The following is a 19,085-nucleotide window of genomic DNA, read 5'->3' as shown; positions in this document are numbered from 1 at the left end:
AGTGGTTAGCGGTGTTGGTTGATGTTCCTGAAATACAGTTTCAGTCGTATTTTATTTGCCATTTTGTAAAATCCCATTGATTTCTGTTAGAAGACTCATTGCACGTTGATATTACTGCGCCACCGTCTATGCTTCAGGCTTAAATATTGAGCGGAAGTTTACACGCGGTTGTCTGAAAAAATAGTTCCACATTAGCAAATAAGACGGCTGGAAATCATACATTGCGCCGATATATTTGATTTTAATAATCAACGAACACCACTAACCAGTCGGTGAGTTGCACAGTTTTGAAAACGAATGTTAGGGTTGTTTTAAGGACATGTTTGTGCATGCCTGTTAGGCAGCCACTCTGAAGCCGTAAAGGCGATTCAAAACTAGTCAGAAAAGTCGAGACAGGACCAATCGTCAAAATGTCTGTCCACCACTCTAGTTCATCCAAAACAAACCAGAAAAGGGACTCAAAGTGCTAAATACCGGAATTTTCCTTTAAATATGTAAATTCACAACAGTTCATGACATGGGATGTGACGACAGCAATGGCCTCATCTGGCCACCCTGTTAAAATTTTCTGGGGGTGCCACTGCAACATACAATATCAGTCATACAATAAATACCCAAGACTGTTGTTATAATTAGCAATATAATCAGCAATATTGTGAGAGTGAAAAGTAATGGCATGGTGTCCCTGTTGATGCTATTGTACCAGTATTTTAATTCATTGAAGCACTTTAAAGGTGTGATGAAAATGTTTGCCCCATCATCATCAGTTCTAAGGAAGTCCCACCCCTTGCTGCACAAAGCACAGCAGCTGTGGGCTGTTCTTTCCCAGGTCTTACTAGTCATATTTTATATACATTTGGTTTCTCTAAGCTGCGGGGAAGTTAACGCCAGTGGAAGCAGCAATTATATGACTATCTAGGAATATCAGCACGATTATCATTAAAGATAAGAATATTGTCACCCTGTTTCTAAATTATCTTACAATGAAGATGTGAGCTGAAGACTTTTTTTTGTGTGCTTGACTGAAATGATCCATATCTGAATTGTCAAATTGCACAGGTTTTATTCACTGCTGTAGGTGCTGTAAGTATTTCAGTCATATCTTTATAAATACAAATCGTAATAAAATTGTATGCCTGATGTTCCTTATATTACTTTGCAGGTGTATTTAAAATATGTGTCTTTTGCACAAAATGTTACATTGTTCTAGTTTAGCTTGTTGTTAGCCTATTGTTAAGACAGTGTGGAAGACTGCTAGTTATACACAGTAGCTTTTACAGCACAAAGTATGTTCACATTCTTGGCTGAAAATGCACCAGGCTTGTCTTTAGTCATGTGGGCTTGATGTGCTTTCAGACAGCCTAATAAGCTTTAAGGTGCTGTGTCATTCACCTTTTGCCTCATGACATCACAACAAATAATGTCCTCATCGAGATTTTTCAGTGTAGCCATTCAACATGCTCCATGGATGAACACATTGCATTCATTAGGCCTACATGAAAAATAGGATACAGTGTTCCCTGTGACCACTCGTGCACAGTATTTGCAAATAAAACATTACCTTCTCCATCAATAATAAAAACCGTTCAACAGAATGCTTTGACCACCTGTTCTTGTTGTGTCAGGTTCAGATTGACAGACGTAGGCTAACCTAGATGCAACATTTGGGCATCATTTCTTTATCTGAGAACACATGAGAAGCATTTGCAGGATAAATAAAAATGTAAAGGACATCCGTCTTTGTAATGCTATAATGAAGGAAGTTTAATTGAACTGAAGTCTAAATTGATTGATAGGCTAGGCCTACTGTGATTTGTGTGGTAGTGCTGTTGTTTTTCTTTTTTTCCCTATTGATAAGCTACTGTCTAGATTTCATGTACGCCTATGTTCAAAGCCAAATAAAAAATACCACAGATATACAAGTGACATTTTTGCTGCACCGCAATGGGCCAGAGAGGTTGGCTATTCATGGGTTTCATCAGGTCCCTTTCCACAGGTGTATAAAATCAAGCACCTTGATTATCAATGCAGACTGCATGGTGCTTGATTAATACACCTGTGGAAAGGGACCTGATGAAACCCATCAATAGTAGCCTAGCAAATTCTCTGGAGCACATTTTGGATAGACTACCTGGCACCGCCTTTCTTTCCCGACCTGCCCAGCGGCCACTTCCGTTGACGTCTTTTAAATGTTGGGCGGTTGACGGGAAGAGCGATTTTCGATTGTTTTGGATATAACTTCTTATTCATTGCAACTGCACTAAAATATTCCCTTCGAGCTTCTAGCGTTTTAATTAGAGACATGGAACAGGCTAAATTTGAAATAGGCATGGCTGTCATGATTAGTCGCAGCGATGGTAAGTTTGTTGAAAGTGTAAGTTAAGTTAACGTTAGCTGCTAGTTGTGCATCGTAGGTTCCAACTAGTTATGCTAGCAAACATTAGCTAACATTTGACTCAGTTTGTCCTAGCAAAGGCGTCGTTTAAGGTTACTATAATTCGACCTGTGTTTTAAATTCTGTTTAACTCTTTAGCCTTTTCTGGTTACTAAACGGAAATGCAGGCCCCAATCCTGGTTCATTTTGTAACTTAACGTTACACTTCTAACTCACGTAACGTTAGGCATAGCTAACTTGTAGCTGGCTTCTCATCTAAGTTTTAACTTGGCCTATTCTTCTGATGTTTAATGTGATCAGTTCAGTGGTCAAAGTAAAACCCTAAGGTATTAGGTAACCCTAATGCTATTTGTTTTTAAACCGTCATTAATTAACTTAACTGAATGTCTCCTAGTTTTGTACAAATTCTGACCGTTGTTTTCAGGGAGAACACATGCTGCCACTGTGAAAAGTGTGGATGAACTGAAAGCTGCCGTGAATGTGGAATGGCAGGAGGATGGAGCTTATAAGGGGAAAGAGGTGACTTCTGATCTGAATGTGTTTCAGTTCTTGTCACTTCAGTGACTAAAGCTTTGTTATGGTTTCTACATGCTGCTGTCTGTATACTACAGTGACCAAATTTCTTTAGATGAAACATGACATTTCCTGAAAAACAAGAGACCCTAACTATTTGGGTGTCCATATAATTAACATATCAAATGATCTGTGTTCAAATAGCAGGGACACAACTGGTTTTCATGTATTTTGACCGGGGACAGGCAAAGATGGGAACTCGCTGTCCCCAGAAACAGGGAACATCTGGTCACTCTACACTACACTGGCTTGTTGTCTGCCTACTTGTCAACATCGGAGGATCGCTGAGTAAAAAACAGTACATGCAAACAAACCTGACTGTTTGTTCAATTTCTTCTCGTTTTAAAATCTGTTATAGATCGCTATTTCTGACCTCTGGGTCATCAACGCGCACCTTTTCCAGCAGCCAGAGACTCCCAAACCGCCTGTCCAAGTGCCGGCTGAGCAGCCCCCAGCACAGAAGGTGACGAAACACACCTGAGCAAACACACATTCTGTTATCTGCTCATTGTAACAGAACCTCAATTTAATCTCTTTCATTTATTTTCCTGTAGAAATATGAAGGGAGACTCAGGTCGTCCAGAATGCTCCCACCATCAGACAGTATGTAATCATTGTAATGCCAGTGACATACAGTAATTTGTCGTGTCATATTGTGATATACATCCCTCTCACATTTGTGTGTGTGTGTTTGTCCTTTGAAGCTGCACCTCAAGCCGGTCCGTCTGAGGAGCCAGGTTTGCATGACGTGCACGTTTTCTTGGGATTGACTACAGTCTTGATTTGAATACAGTCCAATATTGTAACACGCTGTACACTTTAAATAATGATTGGGTTTATGCTTAAGGTGCTTACCACGGCCACCCACACTAAGTAGCTTCACTCCTTACTATGTGTTTTAATGGAGCACAAGGTGTGGACTTTGTTGTCAATTTTGGATTTGATCAAATGCGCTGCACAGTAGCTCTCTACAGATCAAAGCAAAATTATTATTATTAATTATTTTTGCCTCTGCTTTTCCTTGGCTGAAGTGCTTCACTAATCATGTTTTGGGCCCCCCCTAGTAGTCACTTGGCTGTTGATTGAGGAAGAGGCTGTGAATGTGTCTCCTCTGGCTGGGTTTTTCTAAACTAGCTTTCCCCTGGCTTGTTTTTTGTTTGTTTGTTTGTTTGTTTGTTTGTTTGTTTTAACCTCATCAGTGTCCAAGAGGTTCACATCCAATTTCTCGAGGGCTGCGTGTAGGCAGTCAACTGTGGTGGACCCCGCTGTCTCTAGTGACGGTGTGGCCCAGGACATGCCCCCATCCGCCATTCCTAGACCATCAGGTACGTGACACTGGCTGGGAACAAGATTATTTTTCCATTTACCCATCATAACTGAGTGATCAGTGGGTCAGTTTGTAGTTAAGATGCTGTGGCTTAGGCTCAGCCAACACCCAGGGTGTGGTGTATGGTTGTTTGCTGAATGTTTTTATGCTTACATCACGGTTCCCACGGATCGTGGAATTTTGGAAAGTCTATTCCAGACATGGAAAGTCACGGAATTTGATCATTTTTGAGGCAAAGTCATGGAATATCAGGGAATTTTGTTGTAGCAGTTTAAAATTGACTTGCCAAAATACATTAATACAAATATATTTCCACAGAGAATTGGTGTATATCTGGTTATTAGCTTTACTGCTTGCTTGAGTAGCCCAACTCTGTTTATTCAATGCCCATTTATTCATCTCTTGCTCTAAAAAAAGTAAAAGACTCTTAAACGCTATGTGGCTGCTCTGAGATCATTGGTTGTTATATATTACTATTCAGTATATAGTCATGATAATTCTGTTTTTTTGTCAAGGAATTGTCATGGAATTGTACAGTTGACTTGTGTTAACCCTGTTACATGGTCCTGTGAGAGAGGAAGGGGGAATGAAATGATAAAATGTGTTATTATTTTTTTTTTATTAAAAGAGTCAAAGACTCATAACACCCAAGGTCATTTCATGTATCCAAATTGAATAGAATATTAAAATGACAGATATCAGCTAATGCAGTCATAAGAAATCAAGACACAGTGAGCATGCTAGCCGAAAAAGATGGCTTTCTAGGTTACTTTTAAAGTTTGTAATGGATTCACAATGCCTGATGTGACGGGGAAGAGAATTCCAGAGTTGTGGTGTTGAGATTCATATTTGGTATGTTAAGTAGACCTGCTGGGGAGGATTGCACTGAAGTTCACCAAGGTCAGTGAGATGGGAGCATGATTATGTAGGGCCATAATATGTGAGCGGTTGAATTTTATGACCAGGCACATCCTGTATTATGGTCAAGCCTTAAAGTTCGGAGGCTCTGTGCTGGAATTCAGCCCTAAGCAGGGTTGAAAGTGGTTGATTGTAAATAATTGCGGATAATTGTAAATCGCTTTGAAAATGTCTGATGCAGACAGTTCCCTTACTTTAAGTCTTATGTTCTAGAAAAGCACTACCTGTAGTCTGAGTGAAAGGAGTCTGTTTGCTTTTTGCTGGAGATGGTTCTGATTTCCAAACTCTTGCCCCCAGCACTGCCTACCTATCCCAAAAGGACCAAGCCAAAGCACACTGCCCAGCTCCCACTGGTCGAGGCTGTGTGCGAGAGTGAGGAATCAAGGTGTGCTCCTCCAAGCACGGCAGGTGAGGCAAAACAGCGATGGTGGCGTAGTGGTTAAGGAGCTGGGCTAGCATGCAGTAGCCAGAAAAGTTGTGGGTTCAATTTCCGGCTTCCACCGTATTGCTCCTGAGCAAGGCACTTAACCCCGAGTTGCTCCGGGGACAATGTAACAATGCCCTTGTAATACAATTGACTTCTCTAAGTAGCTTTGGAAAATTCCAAAATGATTGCACTAGACTCAGGCTTTCCCTTGTGTGTTTTCTTACCCTCATTTTTAGTGTGTGACCGAAACTGCAGTCTGATAAATGTCTGCTAACAGTCCAAGCGCTCTCTGTCTTTCTCTTTTAGCCCGTCGAATGTCTGTATCACAGAATGGTAGTGCTGCTGGAAGCAAGCGGTTGTCAATCATGCCAAAAGCCTCTGATACCCAGACCAAGAAGGTCAAGGCAAGTAATCATCCCTCTTTGATGACCTTTTGTGACCTTACACGTTTTTCAGAACTGTAGCACTAACTGGACCAAAAACGTGTGAAGCACCTCCTGAAAAGATGTGCTTGAATGTGCATGAAAGCTTTTGTTTTCATTTAATTTGATTATTTTTGTTTGTTTTAGCCAGCAGAAGCGAGTCGGACTAACAAACCATTTCACCAGATGATTGAGGAATACAGAGAGACTGTGGAAAAAGTTCCCATGTCGCATTCTGGCCGTGTATGTTGCCTTGTAAAGTTCTGAAGTATTAGTTTATGATTTAAAATTTTTTTTTTTTTTAAAAGTCAAGCAAACTTTTTTGTCTTTGCTTGTGTTACAGGTGCAAAATCCCAGAATATGTGTGAGTGTTCGAAAGCGTCCACTAAGCAAGAAAGGTATGGACAAAATGGGAGCACAAAATAAGGGGGGGGAAATATTCTCATTCTTTTTTTTTTTTAGTTAAGTAAATTAAATAAATGTTCTTGTGTAATGTAATTCTTCAGAACGTGGTAAAAAGGAAGTTGATGTTGTGACTATTCCTGGGAATGGAATGCTGTTGTTTCACGAGCCCAAGCAGAAAGTGGATCTCACAAAGTATTTGGAGAACCAGGTCTTTCACTTTGATCACTCATTTGATGAAGAGGTCACCAATGAAACTGTTTACAGGTAATCCTACTTGATAGTATTGCTCATGAATGTTATTTTTATGTTCATTATATATTTAATGGTAGCCAGTGTGTTGGCACGTTCGCACGTAAACCTCCCTCAGATTATGCCTGGACACGTGCTAGCACCTATGGGGTGTAGCCTTTCTGCTAGCATGCTCGCCTTTTAATCCAAGGTCCTGCAAGTATGTGGGTTTGAGCCTGGGCCGGTGTAACTGGACAGCAAAAATGACAACAAAATACAGCTTTAATATTTATAGCTATTATTTCTTGCCTTTCTAATTCCCGTTGCCAGGTACACAGCCAAACCTCTGGTACATAGCATCTTTGAAGGTGGTATGGCAACTTGCTTTGCTTATGGCCAAACTGGCAGTGGGAAAACTCATGTAAGTGGCCCTTTTTTTTTTCCAACAATTGCAGTCTGTACATATCCCATTGACATTTGTGGAACGTGATTATTTGTCCTCATTATTTATATATTATATCTCCTGCCCACTTTTATAGACAATGGGAGGAGACTTTTCCGGAAAGAACCAGAACAGCTCAAAGGGCATCTATGCTTTGGCAGGTAAAGGAGTTTCTTGCATTTGCTCATCTGAACAAATTCAATTGAGTCAAAGTCTTACTCTCCCTTTTCCATTACAGCCCAAGATGTTTTCAGCCTCTTGAGGCAGCACCCAGATATAGACCCCTTTGTTTCGTTTTTTGAAATCTACAATGGCAAGGTAGGTTCTGGCCACTAATTATGATTTACAGTAGGCATTTGCATGTAATAGGCTAACTATTTGTACTGTGGTTTGTACTGTGGTTGCTTACTGGTTGTTGATTGACCCATCCTTCTGAGTGGCTGAGAGATTTCATTTTGTGAAGGTTATCCAGACTACAATCTTATCCAAGATTGAGTTTAATTGAGATGGCAGAGCCAGGCTAATAAGTCTGTGTTCACACTGTCAGCCCAAATCAGATTTTTAGCATTTCCAGATTTCATATGAAACGAAACAACAAAAATGGCTTCTTCCCTTCAGCAATCAGACTCCTGAATTACTACAAAATTAATCAGAACTATTTATTTATTTATTTACTGTTTTGTTTTGGTCTTCTCTCGTTTATGATGGATAATTTATTTTTAGTTATTGAGCCACCTCCTTCTGTAACAGCAATTACCTGTCTATCTAATTTACTTAGTCTAAACCAGCGTTTCTCAAACTGGGTCGCGGAGACATGCCAGGTGGGGCGCGAACTGACGTGAAAAACAGGAGTTTTTTTATTTATTTTTTATCTGTAGCCTGGGCCCAGGTAGCACCCGATGCGCAATGGACGTTGTTGTGAGAGTGGTGAATTACATCAAAACCCGGCCCTTAAAAGCGCGTCTATTCTCCACACTTTGCGAAGAGATGGTAGCTGACCAAAAGGCTGTACTGTTTCACAGCGAGGCAAGGTGGCTTTCCCGAGGTAAAGTGCTGTCGCGCTTGTTTGAGCTCCGAGTCGCCTCTTCTTGGAGGAAGAGCGCATGTTTAAATCTGCAAGCACGTTCATTAATGAACATTTCTTGACGAAGCTGGCCTATCTTAGCGATATATTTGAGTTTAATGTCCAGTTACAAGGCAAAGACAAGCACCTACCTCACCTAGCAAATAAGATTACTGCATTCACCAAAAAAACTTGAGTATGGGACAGGCGCCTCGATCGCGACAGTATTATGCCTTTGAGATTTCTGAGCGAAATCGCTGAAACGTCTGATTGGGAGGCACTCTTGTGATCCCATGTATTCAACAGTAGGCCTACATCACATCCCTGCAAAGTTTATTTCAAAAATATTTCCCAACCAGCAGTGCTCAGTATGACTGGATTATGGATCCATTTAATGCAGCATGTTGGAATTTCATTGAATATATTGTACAATGCTGTATAATGGCCAATGCTTCCTAATATGTTGCTGGAAAACAGAAATATGTGTGTTATGTATTTATTTATTATTATATCTGCAGCACCAGCTGATTTTAACTCTGTTGAAGAGGATATATTTAGAACTTGTCATTATTTGAATAAATTTGACAATTTTAAGCTTGACCTACCACTTTCTTAGAGCGATTAGGGACAGGTGGGGCTCGAGAATGCCCCCTCAAAGTGGGGAATGAAAAAGTTTGAGAACCACTTATCTAGTTTAACTACCACAGTCACAAATTGGGTCGCGATAGTCTGTCATTTTTAAAAAGTGGGTCCCCAGAAAAAAAGTTTTATTTATTTCATTTATATATATATATATATACACACACATACATACATACTTATATACTCTTTTGATCCCGTGAGGGAAATTTGGTCTCTGCATTTATCCCAATTAATGAAACACGCACACAGTGTACACAGTGAGGTGAAGCACACACTAATCCCGGCGCAGTGAGCTGCCTGCATCAACAGCGGCACTCGGGGAGCAGTGAGGGGTTAGGTGCCTTGCTCAAGGGCACTTCAGCCGTGCCTACTGGTTGCGGTTCGAACCAGCAACCCTCCGGTTACAGGTCCGAAGTGCTAACCAGTAGGCCATGGCTGCCCCCCAATAGTCTGGCTGTGTTATCAAAGCCTTTGGTCTCTGAGAATTTACTCCTAGAGATCTGGAAATGTCAGCCTATTTACTGTTGTTGGTGCTACTCCTCCATCTATCCAACTCTGTGTAATGCATTTGTCTCTGTCGCTGCTATGGTGCGATGTGTGTTGATGCAGTCTGTGGTTGCAGGTGTTTGACCTGCTGAATAAGAAGGCCCAGCTGCGCGTGCTGGAAGACGAGTGGCAGCAGGTTCAGGTGGTCGGCCTGCAGGAGATGAGCGTCACCTGCGTGGGAGACGTCATCAAGATGATCGAGAGGGGCAGTGCTTGCCGGTCAGTCAGGGGCTCTGTCAATAGTTGGGTTTCCATCCAACTTTTTTGATTAACATTTTCAGCACGTAATTTTGACTGAAAAGACTTGAAATTTGCATGAAGTGGAGTGGCATGAATTACCTCACGATTTGGTTGATGGACCTTTTCATTCACAGAAATTGTAAAAATGTTTCTGCAAATGTTCACAGACAATCGTATGCTTTGATCTTGCAGCTTTTCACATCTCCCCTCTAATCAGGATTACCCAATTTTAATTCTCATAACAAAGCAGGTGGAAGCGTGCACAGACTCTCAATTACTTTTTTACACTCTTTTTCAGTTTTCACTGGGGTTACTTAATCTCTTAATTTCAGTGCTCACTCTCCTGCTAAATGATTGTTAATGTCCAGTGGCCATTCCTTGTAGCAGGCATGATCTGCCTCTGAGCTGGAACCTTTAGGAAAGTGCGTTCGTTCGGTGCCCATGTTATTTCTGTGCAGCTGGCCAGTAAATGGAAAACAGTTTTTATGTGTAGCAGTGTTCTCACGCTGTGTTTGTGCGCGCAGGACGTCAGGCCAGACGTTTGCCAACGCCAACTCCTCGCGCTCCCACGCAGTGCTGCAGATTATCCTGCGGCGTAACCTGCAGCTGCACGGCAAGTTCTCTCTGGTCGATCTAGCTGGGAACGAGCGGGGGATGGACGTCCGCAGCAACGACCGTCAGACTCTTGCAGAGACCGCCGAGATCAATCGTAGCCTGCTGGCCCTGAAGGTAAAACAAACGTCCGTCCGTTTGTCTGTCTGTCTCTGCCTGGATGCGTCTGTAAAGGCTGTAAATATGCAATGCTGTCTATCAGGTCCACTGATGAAAGTCTGTTGAATGCCTTGATCAGTGAAAAGTAACTGCAGTGTTGTATGAAAGATGTACTGCAGCTTAAAGCTTCTGGAAGTCAAGGTTTTGCCTTCACTTTCAACAGTGTCTTCTAACTGAGTTGCGTGGATACTCGCTATTCAATTTAATGAAGACCTACTGTATGAAATGCACCATTTGGCCTTCAGTGTCCAATTTATTGAAATGCTACTGGTATGAAATACAAACTTGTCCTTCTGTCTTTTATTCTAGCAAAGCATGCTTTCCAACATGAGCACTAATGGCAGCCTCAACTATGTGACATTTCTGTGCTCTCTTGTGTGTATGACTCACTCTTTTGCATAATGTCAAATATGGATGCAGACCACACTGCGGCTTTGCTGCACCTGAACTGTGGGGAAAATGTTTTGTTCACTTTGGGCCCTGCATCACCCAGTCAGAACGCTCACCACATACAACCCAATTACTGCCTCTCAGACACAGAGGTCCAATTAGTTTAATCACTGACAGACAAAGATGAAATACATAAATGTACCCAAGGCTTCGCAATTTACTTGTCTGGAAAGAAACATTGGTCTCTTTGTAGCTTGCACATTAGGTCAGTAATTGAGGCCAAAGATGCCTCTGCTGCATTATCTAGTGTGAGTAAGACATCTGTACCTAATGCCTGTGATGGAAGTGATGTCAGATGTCAGACAAGTCCCGTCAATGTGTGCTTATGACATTAACTAGAAATCTTTCAACACCTCTTTACTGTGTCCGTAAGTTACCTAACACTAATGATTGTTCCCATAATTTGGCAGGAATGTATTCGGTCCCTGGGACACAATAGTGACCACATCCCATTCAGGATGAGCAAGCTAACTCAAGTTCTTCGTGACTCCTTTATCGGAGAGAACTCCAGGACATGCATGGTACGGTAATCATAGCATAGATTGTTCAGTTTATTCTGGATTCATGTTGTCCTTCAAGTATTTACAAAATCTTTGTTCTTCAGATCGCAATGATCTCACCTGGTATGGGCTCTTGTGATTACACCCTCAACACGCTTCGCTATGCTAACAGGTAGGCTACTTCCATCAAGTCCTCATCTTGAGCCTTTTCCACTTGTCCTACTGTAGTCATTCTTTAGTCCTTTTAAAGAATGAAAATAGTTCAGTTTAAATGTCTTTACCAGACAGAGACACCAAAACAAAGACATGGGCAAAGTATATCAACTGGGTGATGGGAATAGATAGATATACTTTATTGATCCCTAGGGGAAATTCAAGTGAATGACTTTAGAGCAGTAAAATAGTAATGTTGGAAATGATGTAACTGAAATATAAATGGTTTATTGTACAGGGTGAAGGAGCTGAATGGGACATCTAAGGCTGTGCAAGACGCAGCCAACAAGGGAGAGATGTCGGCCAGCTGCAGCTCCTCAGATGTGAGTTTATAATTTTAACGGTTGTTTTAACTGTTAATCCAATGTTAATAATTACTTTGCTAGAACATGCGGATAACGGGGCTTTGCTTTTTTTTTTTTTTTTTAAGGACTCCATCGTTCCCCTGTATGATGTCATGTCCCAGGTGGCGGAGATGGAGGAGAAGTTACGAGAGTATATCTTGGTATATCTGATTTCTACCCATCATTGAAATATGATTTGAACTACCATTGAAGTGGTTAAAGGAATGTTCTAGAGTAAAAACAACTTAGGATCTATTTTCAGAAGCTAACGGGTTCAAACTGTTGTTTGAGCATAATTGTGTTAATTGGTGGAGTTTTGAGCAAGACCGTTGTTTGCCGTAATGCCAAATTGGCTTACAGTGAAAGCGCACCGGGCATACACTCATATCAAAAACAAACTATTTTACACCACTGACAATGTTCAAAATAGAATGACACTTCTGTGGTAGTGTGGTGATGTTATCTACAGACAAATCGAAGTAATGTAAATGTTTTGAAAGGTTATAAAATTATTTTATGAAGGGTTTTTTAGGCTACCTTAGCTGTCTTCCTGTCGCGGCCACCTTGAAGGAAAGGCCACGAGAATAGTAGTAGCAAACTCTCCTCTCGCATTCATTGACTGTGGTTTGCGCTGCAACCGCTAATCTGCTTAAGCCTTCCCTTAAATAAAATAGACCCTAGGTTGTTTTTGCTCCGAAACATTCCTTTAAGCTGATATCCGTATTGTTTCTGTGGTGTATAGAAATTGCTCCCTTCTATTGTTGCACTCAAATTCTTTCTCTTTTTTTCTCACTGTTTCAGGTTTTCTGTGCATCCATGCTCTCTCCATCATTCAATGCTTTGGCTAGTCTAGCAGAAATCAAAGACTTTTCCCAGAGATTACCAGGTTTGTAGTTTTGTTACACCTTGAAGTCATGTAGAAGTGGGTCTGATTCTCACTGGTGGTCATTTTAATTGCCCTCTAATGAGTTTGAACTCTATCCTTTCTACAGATGCTGTCAAGGCTTTGGAAGAAGCGATTAAGGCGGAAGAAGAGCTGACTTGTTTTAGCAATGTAAATGTTAAATAAGATTTGTTTTAAAAAAAACCACCCCATTAATAAATTCCCTTTTTAATGTTTTTGCACATTTTTGGGCCCTTTAACCTATTTTATACATGAAGTATGTTGCTTTCCTCCTTGTCCTTGTGTGCGTTTTGTTTTTGTGTTTTTTTCCTCTATCATTTACTACTGTGTATAATAAACATATCCTCCCCTATTTGATTGAAAAACTGATATTTTTTTTTAATGTATACTATAATGTGTATGGCAGGTAAACAGAAAGTAAACATCTTGAATAGAATATAATTCTTGATACGCCCCATCTGGTCATGTGATTGTTACCATGGATACGTGTATGTCAACGGAAGTGGGGCTAAAGTTGCATGTTGTACACTGAACATTTCTTTATGTGGCTCTGGTAAATTGGGTTTCTTCTCGATAATATTCGTTTGGAGATTAAATCCTTACATTGAGAGAGATCCTGCTAACTATCGATAGCAGTTGTTGTTGTTCAAACCCTGTTGCGTACATGAAATGGAGGAGTCGGAATTCGTGATCAATTTCTCGGCCCTAGAAAAAGAGTTGGAGTCTGCTGTGGAAGCTGACAAGAAATATCGTCGCGAAAATGATGCAAAATTCAGGGCTTTGCATCAGAAAGTTGCCACCTATGAGGAATTTAGGTAAAATCGGATAAATTAGTTGAATAACGTCAGTGGGCTTAGCCATAGATTATTTTTTTTAATAATTGAGACGTTTTGAATTGTGCTTGTCAAAAATCGGTCACATTTTGAAGGTAGGCTAACTAAAATCTTGTGTCTTCAGAGATATTGTATTAGCATCTCACCTGAAACCCTTGGACAGGAAAGACAAAGCCCGTGTTCCACGGAAGCAGCCCTGGAACGCGGTAGCCTCTACGAAGAGTTGTCGCGACCCCCAGACTTTTGAAGGGATCCAGGTTGGTCTGAAACGATCATAAAACATACCCCCCCCACACACACACACACAGTCAGGCTATAGCTTTTGTGTTTCTTTTCTTTTTCACTGGATTGAGCTAAATCATTTAACAAAAAATACCTCCAACATTATTGTGTGGCATCTGTCTAGGTTTTGCACTTGTTAAGGTCTGTTGAGCTAGGCTACTGATATGCAGTGGCTGTAGCTTTATTGATCCCCTGGGGATCAATAAAGTATCTATCTATCTAGCTTGCTCTGGAATTGATCAGGCGATGGTAGTGTAGTGGTTAAGGAGCTGGGCTAGCGTGCAGTAGCCTGAAAGTTGTCGGTTCAATACTTCGGTAAAGTTAGACAGAAATTGGCAGATTCGCAAGATTCGCGTTTTGCGGTTCAATAAATCATAGGAGAAACGTTTTCATTGCATAATAGAGCTCTATCTAACCGTAGCAAGGCAGACAACAAGCTACAACCCGGTTTTCACCCGAAAGAACCGTGGACATATGTGGATAAATAAAACGCATCCCTGTGAGCATTCTGCTTTCAGCCGAGCATCTGTCTACAAAGGGCAAAACCGAAAGTGGATACAAATACATTTAAATAGCTTCACTGTTATTGAGCCTAGTGCTTCCAAAATCACAACACACATCTAGGGCCTCACTAGCAACATACTACACCTGCTAATTAGGGAAAAAATTACTTGCCCTTTTTATAATATATTTTTTATGGGGGGAAAATTCAATAGCTTCACTGTTATTGAGCCTACTGCTTCCAAAATCACAACACACATATAGGGCCTCAGTGGCAACATACTACACCTGATAATTAGGGAAAAATGGACTTGCCCTGTTTATAATATATTTTTAATGGGGGACAAATTCAATAGCTTCACTGTTATTGAGCCTAGTACTTCCAAAATCACAACACACATCTAGGGCCTCACTAGCAACATACTACACCTGCTAATTAGGGAAAAAATTACTTGCCCTATTTAAAACATATTTTAATTGGGGAAAAATTCAATAGTTGCGCTGTTGAGCTTAGTACTTCCAAAATCACTCCACACATCTAGGGCCTCACTAGCAACATACTACAGCAGCTAATTATGGAAAAATGGACTCGCCCTATTTATAATATATTTTTATTTGAACATTTTAAATAGCTTGAGTATTTTTGAGTCTTGCACTTCCAAAGTCACTCCAGACACCTAGGGTCTCCCTATCGTGCTACACCTGCTACTTTGGGAAATTCTTGATCAGCCTATCTTTCATTAATCTTTATTGAAGAAAAAGTCAAGGCAAGCAGCAAGGCCATCGAGGGAGAAAGACAGACCTGGCATGTTAGAGCTGGGCTGTCACAATAAAGAGACTATAGATGTGTGTAGTACAACCGTAGGAAGACCCTTGATGTGAAGAAGGATTGTGGAAGCGCTAGACTCAATAACAGTGAAGCCATTGACATTTTCCTCTGAAAAAATCATGAAAAATAGACCGAGCTAGATCTTGCCATACTACGAGGTGTAGCATGTTACTAGGGAGACCCAAGATTTGTGGAGTGATTTTTGAGGCACTAAATTCAATAAGAGAGAAGGTATTGAATTTATTCTCCAATACAAAATCATTAAAAATAGGCTGAGCATAATTTCCCAAAACAAGCAGGTGTAGTCTGTTGATGGGGAGTCCCTAGATGTGTGAAGTGGTTTTGGAAGCACTGGGCTTAATAACAATGAAGCTATTGATTTTTTTATGAAATAAAAATATATTATAAATAGGCTTAGCCAGCTTTTCCAAAATTAGCAGGTGTAGTATGTTAAAAGGGAGGCCCTAGATGTGTGTTGTGATTTTGGAAGCACTAGGCTCAATGAGAGTGAAGCTATTGCATTTTATCCCCAATAAAAATATATTATAAATAGGCTGAGCATAATTTACCAAAACAAGAAGGTGTATTATGTTGATAGGGAGGCCCTAGATGTGTGTGGTGATTTTGGAAGCACTATGCTCAAACAGAGTGAAGCTATTCAATTTCCCCCCCCCCCCCCAATAAATATATATTGTAAATTGTTTTTCCATAATTAGCAGGTGTAGTATGTTGCTAGGGAGGTCCTAGCTGTGTGTTTTGATTTTGGAAGCACTAGTCTCAATAACAGTGAAGCTATTGAATTTTCCCCCCATTAAAAATATATTATAAATAGGGCAAGTCCATTTTTCCCTAATTAGCAGGTGTAGTATGTTGCCACTGGGGTCCTATATGTGTGTTGTGATTTTGGAAGCAGTAGGCTCAATAACAGTGAAGCTATTGACTTTCCCCCCCATTACAAATATATTATGAATAGGGCTAGTCCATTTTTCCATAATTAGCTGCTGTAGTATGTTGCTTGGAAGGCCCTAGATGTGTGTTTGATTTTGGAAGCAGTAGGCTCAATAACAGTGAAGCTATTGAATGTTTCCCCCATAAAAAATATATTAAAAATAGGGCGAGTCCGTTTTTCCACAATTAGCTGGTGTAGTATGTTGCTAGTGAGGCCCTAGATGTGTGTTGTGATTTTGGAAGCAGTAGGCTCAATAACAGTGAAGCTATTGAATTTCCCCCCCATAAAAATATATTATAAAAAGGGCAAGTATTTTTTTCCCTAATTAGCAGGTGTAGTATGTTGCTAGTGAGGCCCTAGATGTGTGTTGTGATTTTGAAAGTACTAGGCTCAATAACAGTGAAGCTATTGAATTTCCCCCCCATAAAAATATGTTGTGAATAGGGCGAGTCCATTTTTCCATAATTAGCTGCTGTAGTATGTTGCTTGGGAGGCCCTAGATGTGTGTTGTGATTTTGGAAGCATTAGGCTCAATAACAGTGAAGCTATTGAATGTTTCCCCCATAAAAAAAATATATTAAAAATAGGGCGAGTCCGTTTTATCATAATTAGCTGGTGTAGTATGTTGCTAGTGAGGCCCTATATGTGTGTTGTGATTTTGAAAGTACTAGGCTCAATAACAGTGAAGCTATTGAATTTCCCCCCCATTAAAAATATATTATAAATAGGGCTAGTCCATTTTTCCATAATTAGCTGCTGTAGTATGTTGCTTGGGAGGCCCTAGATGTGTGTTGTGATTTTGGAAGCACTGGGCTCAATGACAGTGAAGCTATTGAATTTTACCCCAAATAAAAATATATTATAAATAGGGTGAGTCAGTTTTTCCCGTAATTGGCAGGTGTAGTGTGTTGCTAGGGAAGCACTAGCTGTGTGCTATGATTTTGGAAGCACTAGGCTCAATAACAGTGAAGCTATTTAAATGTATTTGTATCCACTTTCGGTTTTGCCCTTTGTAGACGGTCCTAGACGCTCGGCTGAAAGCAGAATGCTCACAGGGATGCGTTTTATTTATCCACATATGTCCACGGTTCTTTCGGGTGAAAACCGGGTTGTAGCTTGTTGTCTGCCTTGCTACGGTTAGATAGAGCTCTATTATGCAATGAAAACGTTTCTCCTATGATTTATTGAACCGCAAAACGCAAATCTTGCGAATCTGCCAATTTCTGTCTAACTTTACCAAAGTCGGTTCAATTCCCGGCTTCCACCGTTGTGCCCTTGAGCAAGGCACTTAACCCCAAGTTGCTCCGGGGACAATGTGATCCCTTGTAATATAGCTGACATATGTAAGTCACTTTGGTCAAGAAGTGTCTGCTAAATGTAATGTAATGTAATGTAATGTAATGTAATGTGTAGTGGGCAAGTTTAGGAGTAGTCTCAGTTAGATAGTAGAACAGAAATGTTGTTCTACATTCACAGAGTAACAGAAATGGCCCAGCATTTATGGCAACACACTGAGTAACAGTCTTCTGTTTGGTGACCTACAGCCCCAGCCGTCTGACTTCCAGCCCAGGACAGCGTCGGAGTTCAGCCGGGACTGGCGGAGGCTGGGCAGCGTTGTTGGCGAGAAGTACAGTCTGCTCGTCTCCCTGGGAGGGGAGGTCCTGAGGGGCATCTTCAGCGCAGAGGTGGGCTTTGGCCTGCTGGGCGAGCTGCTGCTCGTTCTGTCTCGGGGCTTCCAGCCTGCGGAGTGGCCAGTGGTGGTGGGGTTGCTGGACGGCCTGTCGAGGACGCCACGATTCGGCCTCAACGTGTCCTTGCTGAGCAAGGGAGAGAAGGGGGCCTGTGAGGAGCTGTTTCGGAAGATTCAGAAGGCAGTGGACAGCAAAGCGCAGTTTGATGTCAGTCAGAGGGATGAAATACCACCCAGCGATACTACAGCAGTCAGCGATGCTACAGCAGTCAGTGAGGACAGCGGGTGTGGAGATCAGGGTGTGGAAACAGTAGAAAATGACAATCCTCATGAACAATTGAAACATTTAATGCAAATCTATGGTGTTCCTAGCAGTGGTCCATAGACAGGTTGGGAATCTGAGGGGGTAGGCCACCCATGGATGGATTTACATACACTGGTGATGACATGAGCGATTATGGAGAAACTAAGAGCTAAAGTGATCAGAGGGCTTATTCATATCAGTCTTGCTTGTTGTACCTTAGATTTTTTGTGTGGTTGTGTTCTCAGTTACTTTCTCATGAACTGAAACAGTGTAGTGGTTTGGAAAATTAAATACTTTTTCATGAATATTTTAGACTTTTTGTTTCTTGACACAGGCTATCATAAATAAACCAACAAGCAAAACAGAAAATAATGGTACCATGGTAACTTGCTGTACCTGCACTTTTTTCAGCACATCTACGGCAAAAGTAGCCTACATCATGTCCATTATGATTATAGTTATGGATTTGGCAGACACTTCTGTCCACAGCGACACACAACAGGGAACAGATTAGAATGTTGGTCAAATATAATTAGGAGAATAGTAATAATAATAAACAATATCAATCAATAGCCTAATGAAAATGAGGGGAAAAGCAATAATAAAACAATAATGTCCATTCAATCAATAATATAAAAACAATTACATGGTAAGGCTACATTAAGGAGAATATCAATAATAAACAATAATGTCAGATTAATCAACAACCTAATGAAAATAAAACAATATTATACAAACCATAACACATAAGCGCTTAAACAACTAAGTACATGTTGAACAGGAATGTCTTTAGACCCCTCTTAAACGACCCAAAACTACCACAAGAACGGAGAGCATTGGGCAACTCATTCCACCAACATGGAACCACTGAGGAATAGAGTCTTGAA

At 40.8% G+C, this 19,085-nt stretch overlaps 2 protein-coding genes across 3 annotated transcripts; both read left to right on the top strand.

Annotated features, from left to right (window-relative positions):
• The first annotated feature begins 2,180 nt into the window (after window positions 1–2,180).
• kif2c (kinesin family member 2C) lies at window positions 2,181–13,175 on the top strand. 2 transcript variants are annotated; one of them, XM_076264838.1, is made up of 22 exons: window positions 2,181–2,357; window positions 2,820–2,914; window positions 3,327–3,431; window positions 3,523–3,571; window positions 3,673–3,705; window positions 4,168–4,293; window positions 5,511–5,621; window positions 5,947–6,044; window positions 6,210–6,305; window positions 6,406–6,460; window positions 6,569–6,731; window positions 7,026–7,116; window positions 7,235–7,298; window positions 7,376–7,455; window positions 9,465–9,607; window positions 10,153–10,357; window positions 11,260–11,370; window positions 11,454–11,521; window positions 11,801–11,885; window positions 11,993–12,067; window positions 12,708–12,792; window positions 12,899–13,175. In XM_076264838.1, the coding sequence occupies exons 1-22, from the start codon at window positions 2,303–2,305 to the stop codon at window positions 12,973–12,975; spliced, it is 2,070 nt and encodes a 689-aa protein (XP_076120953.1). In that variant the 5' UTR covers window positions 2,181–2,302; the 3' UTR covers window positions 12,976–13,175. The 2 variants fall into 2 exon arrangements, with proteins under 2 accessions (XP_076120953.1, XP_076120954.1); XM_076264839.1 differs by lacking the exon at window positions 3,673–3,705.
• A 203-nt stretch (window positions 13,176–13,378) lies between these two features.
• On the top strand, window positions 13,379–18,376 carry dnaaf19 (dynein axonemal assembly factor 19). Its single transcript, XM_076264858.1, has 3 exons — window positions 13,379–13,625; window positions 13,768–13,900; window positions 17,749–18,376. The coding sequence occupies exons 1-3, from the start codon at window positions 13,480–13,482 to the stop codon at window positions 18,277–18,279; spliced, it is 810 nt and encodes a 269-aa protein (XP_076120973.1). The 5' UTR covers window positions 13,379–13,479; the 3' UTR covers window positions 18,280–18,376.
• Window positions 18,377–19,085: the final 709 nt, after the last annotated feature.

This window comes from Alosa pseudoharengus, unplaced genomic scaffold, assembly GCF_046254945.1.
Source record: "Alosa pseudoharengus isolate Yale_2024_CS ecotype anadromous, Long Island Sound unplaced genomic scaffold, YU_APseudo_1.1 YU_APseudo_1.1_scf_4, whole genome shotgun sequence".
Taxonomy (NCBI): domain Eukaryota; kingdom Metazoa; phylum Chordata; class Actinopteri; order Clupeiformes; family Clupeidae; genus Alosa; species Alosa pseudoharengus.
The sequence above is the reverse complement of the archived record's forward strand: the minus strand, read 5'-3'. Positions and strand labels throughout refer to the sequence as shown.